Source organism: Notamacropus eugenii, chromosome 1, assembly GCF_028372415.1.
Source record: "Notamacropus eugenii isolate mMacEug1 chromosome 1, mMacEug1.pri_v2, whole genome shotgun sequence".
Classification (NCBI taxonomy): Eukaryota; Metazoa; Chordata; class Mammalia; order Diprotodontia; family Macropodidae; genus Notamacropus; species Notamacropus eugenii.
In genome coordinates this window covers 494,535,008-494,553,595 of record NC_092872.1, presented here as the reverse complement: position 1 = coordinate 494,553,595, position 18,588 = coordinate 494,535,008, and the positions used below count along the sequence as shown (strand labels likewise).

General features: G+C 39.6%; 1 protein-coding gene across 5 annotated transcripts in view; it reads right to left on the bottom strand.

Annotated features, from left to right (window-relative positions):
• PNPLA7 (patatin like domain 7, lysophospholipase) overlaps positions 1-18,588 on the bottom strand; it is a 216,904-nt gene that overhangs the window by 76,266 nt on the left and 122,050 nt on the right. For all 5 annotated transcript variants that reach the window (XM_072633166.1, XM_072633168.1, XM_072633169.1 and 2 more), the window contains 2 exons: positions 18,364-18,433; positions 15,158-15,307 (listed from right to left, as the gene is read on the bottom strand). In XM_072633166.1, coding sequence (XP_072489267.1) covers positions 15,158-15,307; positions 18,364-18,433 — 220 coding nt within the window. The remainder of the gene's footprint in view (positions 1-15,157; positions 15,308-18,363; positions 18,434-18,588) is intronic.

Below are 18,588 nucleotides of genomic sequence, written 5' to 3'. Positions count from 1 at the left end.
GGAGGGGAGGGAAGGAAGGAATTTGGATTATGAAAAAATTATAAAAATTTACAAAAATATATATAAAATTATAAAAATGAATGTGAAGACTTCTTTTTACATGTAATTGAGAAAAAACTAAAAACATTAAAAAAAATTCTAGTGCCTTCTGTTTATTGGTTATTATACCTATTTATCTTGTATATAGCTTGCTCATACATAGTTATTTATCTGTTTTCTTCCTCATTAGATTTTGAGCTTCTTCAGGGCAGGGACTGTCTTTTGCCTTTTTTTTTTTTTTTTTTTGTTACCTCCAGCATTTAGTACAGTGCCTAGAACATAGTAGGTCCCTTTGGGGATTACCTGGCTGAACATTTGAAAAAAAATAAGTAATACAAAGGTGGAGATTAACAACAATAATGAATAACTTTAACTTTTTATGATGCCTTATGTTTTTAAAGCATATGTGCACTTTTATAATAATATTAGTGCACGTTTTTCTATTTCTTTACTGATTCAGAAGTGCTTTTCTCACAACAGTTCTGAAAAACAGGTCATTAAAGTATCATTACATATAGTTTGCAGATGAGGAAACTAAAGGTCACAGAGATTAAATTATTTACTTAAACTGTACATGATACTTAAATGTGATGATCTTAACATTCCTGTGAGGCAGGCAGCAAAGGTTTTATCCTCATTTTACATAGGAGGAAACTGAAATACAGAGTACTTATGACACTTGGCTGAGCCCAAAGTGGCAGAGCCAAGATGTAACCAAGTGGTCCTGAGGTTAGCCTGGTGCTCTGTTGCATCACACTTGTCTCTTATCCAGAAAAAAAGAAAAGCAAAGAAAAAAAGTGGTTAAAAACCATGAAGAAACTATGGGTTTAGTTTAATATTGTAGATTTTCAATCCAGCTTCTTCCCTCACTTTGAGTATGACTATAAAACTTCCTTTCTCTTGGACTCATTTGCCTGCTGGTCTGGGTTCCCTATCCTCTACTCATGCTTCACCTCTGCACAGAGACAGACACACTCATAAGAGGACCCTGCTTCAGGTCACTGATTCCAATCATTAGGGAAGGACAGAATCTGCCCAAGTCTAGTCAATCAATCAGCATCCAGGCCTGAATGAGAAAAGCCAGGACTTGTGCCCTCATTCTTTTCTTAGCACTCTCCCCAAGGTGTCATGCTCCCACTGCCTAATTTAGCAACTGGCCCTGCAGTCCAACTCTGTTTACGTAGAAGTAGCATTTTATTTTCAGCAGAGACAGGAATCAGAGCTACTTGAGTGCCACTGCACAAAGCTTGAGGTCTGAGCTGAACTGCTAATAAGGCCTCACACTTGGATAAAAATAGTCTGGCTCCGTGTCATGCAATATCAACATATAGAAAGCCAACTGTTCTCTAAATTGCTCAAAACTGGTATCACTGTAGTAGCTCCCTGGGTTCAAAAGCACCATGAAGCAGATGAGCTTTCCTGTGTTTAATGCTAGGGAAGAGAGCTTTCTTTAAGGTAGAAAAGTCCCTACAGAGAAAGAGAACCACCACATGCATTAAATGGACAAGAGACGTTAATAAACCAAAGGTAAACAAAGCCCAGGTCTTACCATTTGGGAACTTATGTGGAAAAAGGAGAGAATTCTTTTTGATATTGGGGAAAAGCAGAAAAAATATTTCCTGTTGTTCTACTTGGACATTATCTCAAGATCTCTTGTGTTCTTGTTTTTGGATAGGAAGAGGAGAAAAGAAAATTAAGAAACACGACAAGAGGAAGAGTGGCAGTAGGAAAAGAATATGCATTTGTGATTCTGACAATCAATCTGTTGATGCTTCCCAGAAAGTTGTTGTGTTCATCCTTCATTAATGAGGAAGGACTAGCTGTCAGAGAAATGATGATATGACTTGCACTTGACTTTGTTTTGAGTGAGGGAGGGCTGTGCAAGGTCACCAGCCTCACTTCTCCTCCAGAGCCATCTGAATCCAGTGACCAGATATTCCTCAGGATGACTGGAAATGACCCAGGATGGAAAGTACAAAGGGAAGGAATCCCAGTCAATGCTACCTCTCTGGTGCTCTAGATGCCCATGGGTATACAAGTCTGTGGGAACAGGGAAATTAACTCCACTATGCCCTGGTCCAACTTACATAGGACAGATCAATCACACAGGTAGCAGCAGTGCTGCCTCTCAGCCTGACAAATCTCTCCAGGATCCTCTCATATACTATTCCCTGCCACACTTGGGGCAGCTAGGTGGTGCAGTGGATAGAGCACCAGTGCAAGAGTCAGGAGGACCTGAGTTCAAATCTCACCTCAGACACTTGACACTCACTAACTGTGTGACTTTGGGCAAGTCACCTAACCCCAACTGCCTATCCTGGGTCATCTCCAGGTATCCTGATGAACATCTGGTCACTGGATTCAGATAGTTCTGGAGGAGAAGTGAAACTGGTGACCTGCACAGAACTCCCTCACTCAAAACAAAGTCAAGTGCAAGTCATGTCATCATTTCTCTGATTGCATGGTCTTCTTCGGCAATGAAGGATGAAAACACATATACACCATACCCAGATGGGCTAGGATGGTGGTTGTATTACAAGAGAACAAATTAGTCAAATGGAGGACTATAAGCTCTACCCTAATATCTCCAGAACCTTAAAGCTCAATCCTTATGCTAACAGGAATCTAAGGGAAGAGAGCTTTAACGAACAGAAGGCCATCCCCTCTAGTCTCCAAAGAGAACATTCTAGTCCAAAAAATGTCCTAATGTAAGGGATTTTCCAAGGAAATGACTCAAAGAAAACAAAAGGACCAAAGGAAATAGCCACAAAAGAAATCATCCAATCTCTGGGAAGTAAAGCAGGTAACAGCAAGGAGCCCCTTTTATCAGGTAAAGAGAGTACTGAAGCTGGAGCCAAGATGGCAGAGTAGAAAGGTTGTATAAGCCCCTTCTCCCCCCCGCCACAGCCCATAAAATACCTATAAAAATGACTCTAAACAAATTCTAGAGCAGCAGAAGCCACAAAATGACAGAGTGAAAGAGATTTCCAGTCCAAGACAGCCTAGAAGGTCAACAGGAAAGGTCTATTGCACCAGGCGTGGAGTGGAGCACAGTGCAGTCCAGCATGGGCTGCGCGGCACGGTAGGGACAGGACCCTGAACAGGCTTCAGGAAGCCACCAGCAGCAGCAGTTCCCACATTGCTCAACCCACAAATGCCAAAGACAGTTTCAAAGGTCAGTGAGAAAGCCTTTTCATCTGGGTGAGAAGAAAACACAGTCTGGCCCCACCAGCAGCAGCCACTGCAGTGGCAGCATCTGTTTTTGGAGGCCTCTGCCTAAAGCCCCTGGGAGAATTGAGTGGCTGATCTGAATCTTAGTCCTGAGCCCAGTCCTGGGCCCAGTCCTGGGGTGAGGAAGAGTACTGGCGGTAGAGGTGGAGACAGTTGTGGAGTGGGAATTTTACTCGAAGATTCTGGGTAGAAAAGTTTTTGATTGTTCCCACAGGCCAGGAGAGGAGTAAACTCCTCTCCCTTGATTGTGTCACCTTGGAGGAACTGAGAACTTACAGGTCCCTAGAGTATACCCTCCTCTTGACAAAGGACACAAAAATCAAGTAACTGGCTGGGAAAATGCCCAAAAAAGGGAAAAAAATAACACTATAGAAGGTTATTTTCTTGGTAAACAGGTATTTTCTTCCATCCTTTTGGATGAGGAAGAACAAAGCATAACATCAGAGGAAGTCAAGGCTTCTGCATCCAAAACCTCCAAAATAAATATCCAATGATCTCAGGCCATGGAAGAGCTCAAAAAGGATTTTGAAAATCAAGTAAGAGAGGTGGAGGAAAAATTGGGAAGAGAAATGAGAGAGATGCAAGAAAATCATGAGAAGCAAGTCAACAGCTTCCTAATGGAGACCCAAAAAATGCTGAAGAAAATAACACCTTTAAAAATAGACTAATTCAAATAATAAAAGAGGTCCAAAAAGTCAATGAGGAGAAGAATGCTTTAAAAAAGCAGAATTAACCAAATGGAAAAGAAGGTTCAAAAGCTCACTGAAGAAAATAGTTCTTTAAAAATTAGAGTGGAGCAGATGGAAGCTAATGACTTTATGAGAAACAAAGAAATTACTAAACAAAACCAAAAGAATGAAAAAATAGAAGATAACGTGAAATATCTCATTGAAAAAACAAATGACCTGGAAAACAGATCTAGGAGAGACAATTTAAAAATTATGGAACTATGTGAAAGTCATGATCAAAAAAAAGAGCCTAGACATCATCTTTCATGAAATTATCAAGGAAAATTGCCCTGATATTCTAGAACCAGAGGGCAAAATAGAAATGGAAAGAATCCACCGCTCACCTCCTGAAAGAGATCCAAAAAGAGAAACTCCTAGGAACATTGTGACCAAATTCCAGAGTTCCCAGGTTAAGAAGAAAATATTGAAAGCAGTTAGAAAGAAACAATTCGAGTATTGTGGAAACACAATAAGGATAACACAAGATCTAGCAGCTTCTACATTAAGGGATTGAAGGGCTTGGAATAGGATATTACAGAAGTCAAAGGAACTAGGATTAAAACCAAGAATCACTTACCCACCAAAACTGAGTATAAATATTTCAGGGGAAAAAATGGTCATTCAATGAAATAGAGGACTTTCAATCATTCTTGATGAAAAGACCAGAACTGAAAAGAAAATTTGACTTTCAAACACAAGAATCAAGAGAAGCATGAAAAGGTAAACAGGAAAGAAAAATCAAAGGGATTTTTCTAAAGTTGAACTGTTTACAACTGTACATGGAAAGATAATATTTGTAACTCCTGAGACTTTTCTCAGTATTTGAGTAGTTGAAGGGATTATACACACACACACACACACACACACACACACACACACACACATATAGACAGAGAGCACAGGGTGAGTTGAATAAGAAGGGATGATATCTAAAAAATAAAATGGGGTACAGAAATCTATCTTGCCCTGCAAGAAAAGTGAGAAGATGGGGATAAGGGAAGGGAAGGATGTGATAGAAGGAAGGGCATATTGAGGGAAGGGGTAATCAGAATGCAAGGTGTTATGGGGTAGGGGGAGGGGAGAGATGGGGAGAAAATTTGAACTCAAAATTTTGTAGAAATGAATGTTGAAAACTAAAAATAAATAAATAAACATTAAAAGTTTAAAAGAGAAAGTATTGAAGCCACTTCACCTGGGTAAAAGAACAATGATTCCACCTTCTCAAATATCTATCAACAACCTGGAGCAAAAATTAATTTCCAATAGGGATCGGAGAGCTGAAGCTAAGAAAGAATTTCTAGTTATTCTTCAATGATGATATGCTACCCCAGAGACTGACTCTGTGATGGCTCAGCATTTCCAGTACCATGGGAGCCTCTCAGAACAAACTGTTCCAGCCAAGAGAAGCCAGACCAGCACACTGCCCCAGTCCAGTGAACTTCTCTTGGAAAGTTGGGGCAGAAAACTTAGATACTCTTCACATGCACCTTCACCTACAAAGGGAGCACCTTTCTCAGCTCTATGGCACTTGTAGCACAGAGCTATTTTTACTTTCAAGATTCTTAGAGAATGTTTGTGAGCTGGGAAAGGGAGAGTTCACAAGTGCCTAGTGCAATGCTACTACACATCCAGAAAGAAGGTAACAATTACTTGATGCCTGACTGAAAAGCAGAGGGAAATAAATTGCAGATAAATCTGACACGGAGTTTCAGCAACTGGCAATTCTATATTTGGAGACTAACTCTTGTATATCTGAAATATCTAACATTTATATAATACTATTAGGTTTGCAAAGCTCTTTACAAATATTTTAACTCATTTTACTCTTACAAACACCCTGGAAGGTAGGTTCTATTCTTATCTCTACATTACAGATGAGGAAATTGAGGAAGACAGACAAATGACTTGCGCAGGGTCATAGAGCTGGTAGGTATTTGAGGCAGCATTCAAAGTTAGGTTTTCCTGACTCCATGACCTCTGAACTCCAATTTACCACAGAACTGGGTATAGGCTGGAGTCTCAATATCTCACTGTTGACTAAAATACTGCAGAAGGGTGACCACAGCAGCTCTGGTCTTCATAAGAGACCAATTCAATGGAAGTACAGACAGAAATAGCTCTGGACCAAGATGGTAGCTTTAGTACAGGCTAAGTAGGCAGCCAATGGGAAATAGGTAATAGCTAAATTGGATTTGGTTCTTTGTAACCATTCATTGGTCATCATGCTTATTCTTGCTCATCCAGCCCTACCCTGGCTACATGTAACTTTGTAGCACAAGTATTAGATGTCAAAGAGGGAAACCCTCCAAGAAAGGAGACCTCAGAGACTTTATCACACCTGATTATTCCTTTGCTTCCGGGCTCTCAAAAACATAAGAGGTGCTAGCTTCTGGTAGTCAGAGTTAAGGAGAGAACCAGCTGTGACGGGTCCTCAGTCTCAAGATTCCCAAGGCAGCAGAGGATCTGCTTCAAAGGGGACTCTGGGTACACAGGGCACCCATCTCATGGGATTCTATATCACTGCAGTCGTTAGCTTTTAGTACTCAGCACAGTAAATGATCTGCACCAAAAGGGACTTGAAGCAATCACACACCTTGTGGTTTAGTACAAAAAAAGGTAATGGGTGGTATGGGTAGCAGAATGGTTACTTTTAGGGTCTCATGGATCAGGAGCTGAATGGTTGTATCATGAACAGAGTATCTTGTGGACTTACCTAATTCTCCACTCTCTTGATGTAAGTAGGGTTCTAGGACAGGTGTGGCATATGAGTTTAGTCCAGTCCTCAGAATGTCATTTTTTTCACTGTAAGTGAACTTGGGCCTCTGGGAATTAAGAGGCAGCAAGGGCTCAAACTAACTCTGTGTGTACTTATCACAGGATTCTATGAACAAGTCGCTCATTTTGCCACGGTGTACAAATTTCTTGCTCCAGCTTCCTTTATTCCCAAGATTCAAAGTCCATGATATTGTTGAGGCAAAAATCCTCCCCCTCCTATTTCCCTCAGGAAGGTCACTCCCACCTAAGTTTATCACCTGGTCCAGAGTTCGTTGTTGTAATTATCAGCCTCCAGGTAGTTTTGTTTTGCTTTGTTTTCTCAAAAGAGCTAAATACCTGGATTATAATGTTTCTTTCTACCTTAACCCCTACCCTCATACCTGGGAAATTTAATACCCACATCATGCCCCTTCGAATGCCCTGACCTCCCAGTAGATCAACCTTCTAAACCTATGACTTTCATCTTCACTCCATCTTGGTCATAACAAGGATGGTCATATCTTTGATCTGACAACCATCCACAACTGGGTCCCCTCCATGACCCAGAACTCTGAGATATCTCTCTCCAATCATGATCTCCTATCCTCTGACTCAGGAAGACTTGAGTTCAAATTTGGTCTCAGACAATTACTGGCTATGTGACCCCGGGCAAGTCATTTAACCTTGTTTGTCTAAGTTTCCTCATCTGTAAAATGAGCTGGAAAATAAAATGGCCAACTACTCCAGTATCTTTGCCAAGAAAACCCAAATGGGGTATGAAGAGTCGAATACGACTGAAATGACTGAACAAATCCTTTGAGTTCTTCTTCTACCGTACTCCTACCTCTACTCTTCATCCTCATTATAACCTTCAGACCTTATACCCTTCTCTATTCTGTCAAGTCAACACCACCTGCTCTGGTCTCACTTGTTTCCTTTTATAGTATAGTCTTGATCCTATGGTTGACCAGTTCAACCACTTGAATTCCTTGCCTCCTTGTCTTATTGTCAATCACTCCTCAACAAACTTCAATTTTGGATTATTTACCCCTGTAATTTACCTTCTCTACTCCTACTCACATGAATGAATGAATGGGAAAGCATTTATGAAGTGCTTACTTTGTACCAATCACTATCCTAACGTCATACCATCCTGCCAATGCAGTTTACTACAAATTTATGTTATTTAATTTCAACTATGTCCTTGTTGGTATGTAATAATCTTTCTATTCTTTCTTGACTGACTACTGTATTCTATAAAGCAGTTATTCCAAATCTCCACCTCTCTCCTTAAACCTCCTGTATCATACTTCCTCCTTTCTAAGAAGATTTTGCTCCTTCTTTCCTGAGAAATAGGTCATTTATTACAAGCTCTCTCTCATACTCTATACTTCAAAACCTCCCTTTATCATACCACATTGTCATTCTTCAGTCTCTGAAAATGAGGTGGGCCTTCTTTGTGCCAAAGCCAATCCCTCCACTTGTACTCTATTTTTAAACTTTTCAATCTCTACTTTTTTTTTTTCAATCAGCAAAAATCCACTTTCTTTCCCTCCCATCTCACTCCTACCCCCAACTAAGAAGGAAAAAACAAACCCCCTATTACAAACTGGTAGAGTCAACCAAAACAAACTTATTCACTGACCATGTCTGAAAAAAATGTCTCATTCTTCATTCTGAAATCTTCACTTCTATAAGGAGATGGGTAGCATGTTTCAACAAGAGTTCTCTGAAATTGTTGTTGGTCATTATACTGATAAGATTCCCCAAGTCTCTGATACTTGTTTGTCCATATAATTTTACTGTCATGTATGAATGGTTCCCTTCATCCTATTCACTTCATTCTTCATCAGTTCATGATAAGTCTTGCTAGGTTTCTCTGAAACCATCCCCTTCATCATTTCTTACAACACAATGTTAATTCATCACATATATCATAACTTGTTCCACCATTCCTCAATTATTGGATACTTCCTTAATTTCCAATTCTTTGCACCATAAGATCTGCTATAAATATTTGTGTACAACCTTGAAGATAATTTTACTTAAAAATAATCCCTATCTTAATCTGCCCTGCCTATTATTTCACTTTCTCCCTTCTCCTCCTTTTCCTCCTATTTCCCTGTTTGGTGAAATGCATTTCTGTACTCAATTCTGTGTGTGTGTGTGTGTGTGTGTGTGTGTGTGTGTGTGTGTGTGTGTGTCCCTTCATCCCTTCTCTGACCAGTTCAGTTCCCCAACTCCTTCCTTCTTGTTTGTATAAATTTCTACTTGTATATTCCATTATGTGAGACTTAATAGTCTCACATTTATCCATTCCTTACTTCCTTATGATTATTTGCTCATGTCTACCTTTTTATGTATTTTTTTTGACTCCAGAATTTGCATTTCAAGGTATCTTTGTAGCTCTGATATTTTTTATCAGAAATGCTTAGAAGTCCTATATTTCATTAAAGGTTTATTTTCCCCCATAGCATTATACTAATTTTTGCTGGGGAAGTTATTCTTGTTTGTAATCCCATGTCCTTTGCTTTCTAAAATATCATATCCTAAACTCTCTATTCCTTTCTAGAGCAGGCTGCTAAATCATGTATGATCCTGACTGTGGCTCCAGAAACAGGACCAGAATCCTTTCTTTATGACTGCTTGCAGAATTTTTTCCTTATCTGAAAGCTCTGGATTTTGGCTATAATGTTGCTATGAGTTTTTATTTGAGGATTTTTTTTTCAGGTTGTGACCTGAATTCTTTCTATTTTCACTTTGTCTTCTAGTCCTAATGCATCTGGGCAGTTTTCTGACTTCTTAAAATACAATGCCTATGCTCTTTTTTTGTTCATGGCTTTCAGGTAGTCCAACAATTATTAAATTTTCTCTCCTACAATAATTATTCCTCCTCCTTCTTCCTTTTAACTTTGTTTTAATATTTCTTGTTGTCTCTTGGAATAATTAGCTTCTATTTAGTCCACACTAATGTAGCGAATAAGTGGGCCCCACATATAGCTTATAAGGTCCCATATGTAGTGAGAGCTATTGTGTAGCTTGAAGGGGGAGGTGGGATAGACATCTCTAGCCTCTTCTTCCCCTGTCCTTCTCCAAGGAAGACTTAATTCCTACCAGGTGGGGAAGCAGATAATTGGGGCTGGACCCTACTCTGCTCTCCTCAGGGAGAGGGGATACCAGGCTAGAGGTATATCTATGTGCTCCCTTAAATATGTTCATCTAGGGTTCCATCTAACACCTGATTGCTTTATCATTTTTGAAGAAAGAAGGGCACTATATCCAAGGCTTGACTCTTTTCCCATCAAATACCAGTTCTACAATGAATACATAAGGCAAATAGCAAACTCACCCATTCAAATCATAGCAAAGTAGAAATTAGGGAAAGTATACATTAGAGAATATATACCAGACAATACTGGATGAAGGAGCTCTCCCATTGGGAGCAAGATAACTCATCTCAGCCAAGAGAGAATATCTTTGATCTCACCCAAGAAACTCTCCACAGTTTCTAATGTAGCAAACTAAAGATAAGGGAATGGTGGAGATTGCCAACTCAATTCATATCTTCCCAGAATCTTTTCCTTTGGGAACCTGAAGTGAAGTTGGCCTCTCCTATTTTCCCTCTTGAAGGTGGAATTGAGAAGTGCCTGAAATGACTCAATGTCTTCAAAGACTCAAAGTCTGAGTCTCTGAGGGAAACTCTATTTGAATAGTCTCCAAAGGGGACTGGAGAAGGTTGGAGCTCCCTCACCACTTGCCAACTTCCTCATGCATGGTAGGGCCTTCATCACCACCAATGGATTTTAAGATAGGGATTGCATTAATTTTCAGGGAGTTTGTTGTTTGGGTACGGTTTTGTTAATTCCCTCTTTCAATTCTTTCTTCTATAACTCTTTTATTTTCCAATTTTTTCTTTTAGCACTGTCATTTAATTTCAAAAACCAAAAAAATCAAAAAACCAACATGTTAAACTTTTTTTTAATTCTTGCTTCATCTCTTTCAGAAAACCAAGTTGAGTTTGTGCCCAAGTTGTGTTTTTCTTAGAGACTTCCTTTGCAGATATTTTGGAGTCATTCTCTTCTTCTGGGTTCATGTTTTTCACATCTCTGTCACCATAATAGTTTTTTTTACAGTAGAATTCTTTTTTTCTTTCCTCATTCATCTATCTAATATCTTAATTTACAGCTTTATATTAGGTCCAGCTTCTGCACACTTTTGAAAAAAACATCTAGGCTGCTGTTCAGCTGCTTCTTTCTTGGGGCACTGAATGTTGTATTCCAGACTCTCAGGAATAGCTCAGGCTGGGGAACTTCAGGATGTCAGTGTTCCCCAAGTGATCTGATTTAGGGTAAAGTCTGTTTGCTGCCTCCTTGTTCTAAGCTCTACAAGTTTGTGACCTTGTTTGTGTCTGAATGACAGACCTATGGACTTACTCTATTTGGAGTTTCAGTAGACTATCAGACAGCTGGAAAGTTCTTCTGGTCCAGACTGACAGAACTATAGGCTTTGCTTTGATCTGGGATTTCTACCCTGATTATTTCTCTTCAGATTTCAGACTTGGCCAGAAACAGCAAGAGAGATCTTGCTCTGCTCTTGAAATTTAAGCCACATAGCTGTTGCTTGCTTCTGAACTTGCTCTGTGATCTAAGCACACAGTTTAGGACCAGCAACAGTTCTTCACCCTGGATTGCAACTCCTAGGTGCAGGTCCCCTCCTCAGTCTACCCTGGATCAATTACTCAAAGTCCTCATGCTTCCAGCTGGCACCTGTTCTTGCACTTTATACAAGTTTCAGCCCCTTTATGCTGAATCTTGGACCTCTTCTCCTCCTGGCCAGAATTCAGTTCTACTGTCCTCTCTGCAGATCTGGGCTGGAAAAAAATGACTCTTTGGGATTCTTTATTGGATTTCTTGATCAAGATTAACTTTGGTCCTTCCTCTCGATCTGTCTGAAGTTTTGGTAGAGACTTCTTCTTGATACTCCACCATCTTTGCTCTGCCTTCTCTTCCTCAATTTTTCCCTCTTTCATTTACAGTCTTTCCTTATCTACAGACAAACACACACCTAAGGTGCCACAATCCTTAAAAAAAGGACTCTTCATTTGATCCTGCCACTCCCTCAAACTATAAGTCAACCTAGATCCTGTTTGCTGATTCTATTTTCTCTCTTGCCACTCATTTCTCAATCCCTTACCATCTGGTTTCTGACCCTACCACTCAATTGAAATTACTTTCTCCAAAGTCACCAATTATCTCTTAAATGTTAAATCTAATGACCTTCTCTTAATCTTTATTCTACCTGACATCTTAGTAGTTTTTTGACACTGTCGACCACTCCTTCCTCCTGGGCACTTTCTCTTATCCCTTGGCTTTTTGTATCCCTGCTCTCTTGTTCCTCCACCTGTCTGACAGTTTCTTCTCAGTTTCCTTTACATCTTCTATTCAACAGTTCAATTCAAAAAGCATTTATTAAGTACCTACTATGTGTTAGGCACTAGGGATACAAAGACAAATGGAAAAGGTCATTACTCTTAAGGAACTTACATAGTCTGCTGAGGCAGGAATCAAATAAACACAAAATAAAAAATAAATACAAAATAATTCTGGGGGTGGAGGGTACTAAGAATTGAAGAGGCTTAGGAAGAGTCTTGTGTAGGAAATGACACGACTTGGATATGGAATGGAAATTTCAAGAGGCAGATTTTAAGAAGGAGAACATTCTACAAAAGTGAAACAACCTATGCAAAAGCACAAAGGTGGGAGAATGAATGTTGTGCACAAGGACTAACTGCAAGTAGGTCAGTCTGGCTGTAATATATAGTGCAGGAAGGGGAATAATGTAAAACAAAGTGGGAAATATAAGTTTGAGCTAGATTATAAAGGGCTTTTAAATTCAAGATGAGTTTGTATTTTAACCTAGAAACAACAGAAAGCCATTAATGTCTCTTCAGCAGGACAGTCATACAGTTAGACTTGCAATTTAGAAATATCTGTTTGTTCCTGCCCAATCCCACCTTGCCCAGGTCCAGATCCCACTACTAGGTAACAGAAAGCAAACCTAACCAAGCTGATGCAGGAGTCCTTCTCTAGTGATTGGCCTGCCTCCATTTCAAGATCTCCCCTTCTCAGTGTTCATGGACTTGGGTTCCTCCAGGCCCCAGTCTAGGGTGTGGACAATATTGTTGATATCTATATATGGGCCATATCTTACTTGTTGCTCTATCTTGAGGATCCCTGAGCCCTGCCATTATAGTCTTAAAGCATATCCCCCTATGCCTTGTCTCTCTCATTTATAATGTGAGCTTATGGAGAACAGGAGCTATTTTTGCCTTTTGTCTTCCCGAAGCTTAGCACAGTGTTTGGTGTATACTAAATGCATTTCTATTTTATGGGAAGGAAGAGAAACTAAACCAAGAGACTAATTAGGAAAAGAAAGGTGATGAGGGCCTGAACTAGTGTACTGATCATGTGAGTGGAAAGAGCATGGATGTGAGAAATGTGGAGGTTAGAAATGAAAAAAACTTAGCAAATGATCAAACATGGGGTTTGAGTGAAAGAGAAGAGTCAAAAGATGACTCTGAGGATGAAAATCAGATGACTGAATGGTTGGGTCCTTGACAAAAAATTGAGCAATGAAGAGAAAATTAGGAAGTTTTGAGGGAAAGAAAACCAGTTATTTTGGACATGTTAGGTTTGAGATGTCTATGATTTGTCCAGGAGGACATATCCAGGAGGCACAACTGGTCCAAAAGAGAAATGAGGATTGGTTATACAGCTCTTCAAAGAGATAAATGAACCCACAGGAGATGGTGAAATCACCACGAAAGAAAGCACATTAGAAGAAAATTAAAGGACCTAGGATAGAGACCTAGCATACATTCATCTATTATAGTGGCATATGTTTGATGATCCAGCAAAGGAAAGAACAGTCACACACGTAGGAGGAGAACCAGGAGAGAACAATGTCATGAAAACTGAGGAAGGAAGGATATACCGAAGGACAAGATGGCTAACAGCATCAAATACTACAGAGATGTCAAAAAAAAGCATGAGGACTGTAAAAAAAGTCATTGAATTTGTCAATTAAGATATCATTAGGAATCTTGGTAAGAACAGTTTCTATTTACTGATGGGTTTGGAAGCCAGACTGCACAGAACAGTAACATCTCAAATATTCCTGTGCTTTCAGATAAAATACTTTTCATACTGAAGATTTTCTGTATGACAATCAAGAAGGCTGAACCCTGTACCACACTAGACTTTTATACCCATTCTATGCTAGATTCCTCTAGACAAAAAGAAGTTTCTATGCATAAAAGAAATCTACAAGTTTAACTATTTGATCTGTTCCAAAGATTTTCTTCTCCAAATCCAGTGGATTTGGAACACTGACATAAGGCTTAAGAAACTTAACTGAACAACCATGAGACCCTCCTGGTTGTAACTCTTCAGAAGATTTCTTAATAAATGGGAACATGCAATGGAACATTCCAATAGTGGGAGTATAGGAGAGAAGACAATCTGTCACTGCTCAGCAACTCAGCAATTCCTTGAACAAACTCTGTGCCTTCTTAAGGCCTCTTCCTCCAGGATTCAGGAAAGTTCTTGACATTACATATCCTTCTGGTAAAGCAGGAAGTTTCCCAATTAAGAAACTTAGATTTCTGGATTGGAAAAGACGTAATCACATTCCAAAATAATGTGAAAATGAATATTCCCAGAAAATATTCTTTATTCAAAATGCAAAATCATCTTCCCCAAATTAGAAATGCTCTATAAGTCAGCAGAAGGTACTCCCCTTACCAATTCTCTACTTCTACTATTTCAAGTAACTGCAGAGAACCTGTTGTGTGGGATGAAGAAAGCTAATTTACTGCCATATTATAATAAATCATGACATGCTGTACCTAAGGAACAGGGAGGTTCTATAGGAATAAGCCAAACCTGGGTTCTCATGGTGACTTGGTTGAACCCCTTTGCATTCACCCTCATTCAAAGTCTTACTTTTTCATCTACAAAATGAAGAAAATCCCTCTTTCTTATTCTACAAGGAGATTGTAAGGATTAGGAAGATAAATGTATCATCCAAGAAGTATTTACTATGCAAAGAAAAATGTCAGGATTGCATTCATTTGATAATAAACTACTCTATAAACTCCTTCTTTATGACATATTACAAAGCTGCAAAAGGGCAGGTATTATAAAGTATGGTACTAAGAAAACCAAGAAAGATATAGTTTGCCCAATGTCCTACTGCAGGGCAGCGGTGAAAGGAAGTGAATGAAGGTGATTAGAATACCTTCAAGGAACTTGAGTAACTGACCAAGAAATTTAAATTTCTAGACCATGACAAATCAAGCCTTCTTTCTTCCTTATTAAATATCGTCACTTATGAGAGATGCTTACCAATCCCACTGAGGGCATGATTGAGTTCCAGAGTAAATGTAATGAGGGGCACATCTTCTGATACTGGCATGATAGCCACTGTTGAAAGGTTGTTGGGTGGATTCCCAGAATCCCACTTGTTGCCTGAGTAATACAGTCCAAGCTGGTGACCTGAAAAACATCAGAGAGAAAGCATCACACCTGAAACTCTAACCCTCTAGTATCATTACTTCTCTCTCTCTGAGGGAGACAGAAAAAAATGTCAGGCTTTGTCTAAAAGGAGCTTATTAAAAACACTACTATAATACACAATAAAATGACCCATGTGTAACAGACATACACAAAGTGTTGTGTGAATTCTGAAGACAGAAAGAGAGGGAAAGAGAGAGAAAGAGAGAGAGAGAGAGAGAGAGAGAGAGAGAGAGAGAAAGAGAGAGAAAGAGAGGACTTCAAGCTGAAAATAAGGAAATGTTTTGTAAAGGACGTTGCATTGGGCCTTGTAGGAAAAGACTTACTTGGAAAGCATGAACATTTATCCTATTACCTCTCATGTGTTAAGTGAATATGCTGTCCTTTCATCTAATTTCCCAGCAAAAATAATGTGGAGAAAAGTTTCCTCTGATATTTTACATTTTTATAGCACTTGCAAAAGACAAAGACTGCTGACTCAAAGCCCTTTCTATTTCACCACCTTCCTTTTCCAATCAGCTGCATTTTATTTGGTTTTATTTTATATTTGCTAAATAGCACTCACCCTGTGTGGTCCCAAACTTCCCCAATGGAGAAAAATCTAAGGATCTTCCTTCAGTCTAAACCCTGCCCCCAAGGCTGGCCTCTGGTCATGATGGGAGCCATCCTGAAGCAGCACTGAATGCAATATAAAGTGAAAGGAAACTTCTAGGCATCTCTTAAGGGAACAGTGGGAGGTCACCTCACAAACCATCCAGGCAGTTTTCTCCCTGTTGTAAGATGGCATGAAATCTCAGTGACTGAAGTGCCCACTGAAGTGGGCCAAGTGCCACAGGTCTATATCGAAAGTCAGAGACAGAGTATTTTGCTTAGAAAACAGCTTCATGAATACCTTCATGGCACTGAGACTGAACACAACATGTCTCTCCTGAATCCATATCTTTTTTTGTTTCTTGTAGCATCCTTTGTGTTTTCAATGTTCTCATGCCTCAAAAATGTCCTCAGAACCTTTCATTTAATTTCAGTTATGATACTACAGCCAGAGTGAATTTCTAACTTCTGTTGCATATGTGGTATTATTGGGGTTTTTTTTTAAAAAGTAATTTGAGTTCTTCTGCTTTTAGTAGTGGGAGTAGTTTAATGAGTTCAAATATGCACTTTCAGACAATGAGTGGCGATATATTCAGAACATGCACTCAGTTTGCATATGAGATGTGTCATCTTCATGTTGGTGTCTGTGTTGAGATCATTCTTCTACTCACAGAACGTCCTTTAAGCTTCATACTATACTACAGAATTAAGAGGATGACTGTCAGCTTCCACTGGAACACGAGGAGGCCAATACAAAATGACAGCTTAAGAATTTGGAACTATTCCAGGCTCCTAATAAACACACCCCAGTGTCTGCCAGCTTCAGCAAATTCACTCTCCACAGTTGAGGTTAGAACTGGGAGAAAATTAATTAAAAGTCATTTGAATGTGAAATGTAAAGTAATAGACTCACATCATTTTGTCATATCTGAATTTTCTTCCCATGACTACCACATGACAGAGACAGTAATTCCTGACAATCCAGTGAAAGATAACACAAAATGCTTCCATCTCTCACCTTTCTGAGGAGTCTTACCTAAACTTCCCTCTCTTTCCTGAAGAGTTTCTGAGGTGGGTAAGGAAGATATTCTTTTGCCTTTTTTTTTTTTTTTTGAGGGGGGAAGACTAGATCTGTGCTGGAAGTTCAGTGGCCACTTGTGGGTTGAATGTCAATACTGATCAGTACAGAACCTTTTGCTTGTTCCATTATTTCAATCTGGGCCAGTCTGATGTCCCACTCTCTGGGGCTCACTATGTTACACTGGACTTAGTGAAGAAATTCCATTGGTTTTAATTCTACTGCTTTTCAGATCCTAACTCCAGCCTCAGCCTTCCTCAGTAGTAGGGATTATAGCACTGTGCTACTATACCTCATTTCTATTGCCTTTATAAAAAAAGTATAAACTAAGGTCCAAAGCCCATTGGTATGAGACTCTCTCCCTATTGGTAGAGATCAATGCCACATGTCTTCATGAGAGATAGAGCAGAGATTGGGAGATCTGCACTTCAGTCTCCTTGGACCCTTCAGTCTCTTTGGGCTCTTCTGACTTCCAGCTTTGGGAGAGTGGGACAATGCCAACTCCACTAGGTTGAAAAGGACTCTGAAAAGAAATTGACATGAAAAGGAGATAGCAATCTCCATCATGTGCCTATCCCTAGCCTGTTACACTATAGAGTTTGGGGAATTTCCCCTTTGGGTGAGATTTGGGATTCTCTCTCTTGGTAGAACTGAATTACGTTGTTCCTAATCAGAGGGCTCCTTCACACCTTCACTTCTATGTATACTTTCTCTCATTTCTGTTTAGTTATCAAATTGGATAAATGGATATCTTTGCTATCAATTATGGAGAACTTGTGAGGAGGAAGTCAAGTCTCGGATATAGTGGTTAGGGCCCTCCTTTCCTCATTAATGAACAGTGATCAGGGGCTTAGCTTGAACCCCAAACCTGCATCCCTTAAACTAACAATATGTAAGAGAGCAGATATACATAATTTCAGTCCAGTATTCTCCCCTTTCTCTCTGAGAGCAGAGCAGCCTCTTCCAGTCTCTTGATTTTCTTCCTGGTAGGAGTCAAAGTCTCCCTTGGAGAAGGGAAGTAGGGGAGAGGAGATGCTAGAGATATATTTATTCTGGCAAATCAAGACACCAGGTGAACAAAAGATATACTGAAGGTTCACTTTACTGCTGACCTTGAAACCCATGCTTCAGCCAAGCTCTTTTTGGCAACTACAATCCCATAACAAGCCCGATGATGAACTATAATCATAATGAATTCTTGGCTTTGTACATGGTTTTAGTACATTTCATAATGGACAAACAACCTGCTTGATCCCCTGATTGAAGCAGAAATTCTTACTGCTGCACAATGAAGGGCCAGCTGAGAACATCTTAGCTCAGAAATGAAGGCAGGGGGGTTATAATATTGGCAGTATTTAGGCTTACTTACCTGGTACAGCTCCCTGCTGAAGACTGCCAAGGATCTTCTCCCCAAGCAAATGAATCAGCCTAGTCACAACCTGGTGACAAGGAAGAAAAAAGACCAACAAATCAACACCTTACAACAAACAATGCAATGTATGCAAAACCCTATAGGGATGCTCAAGCAATGACAGGAAGATTTATGAAGCACAACTTCCGGCCTACTTTTTAAAAAATTGCTAAGGGTTATAAG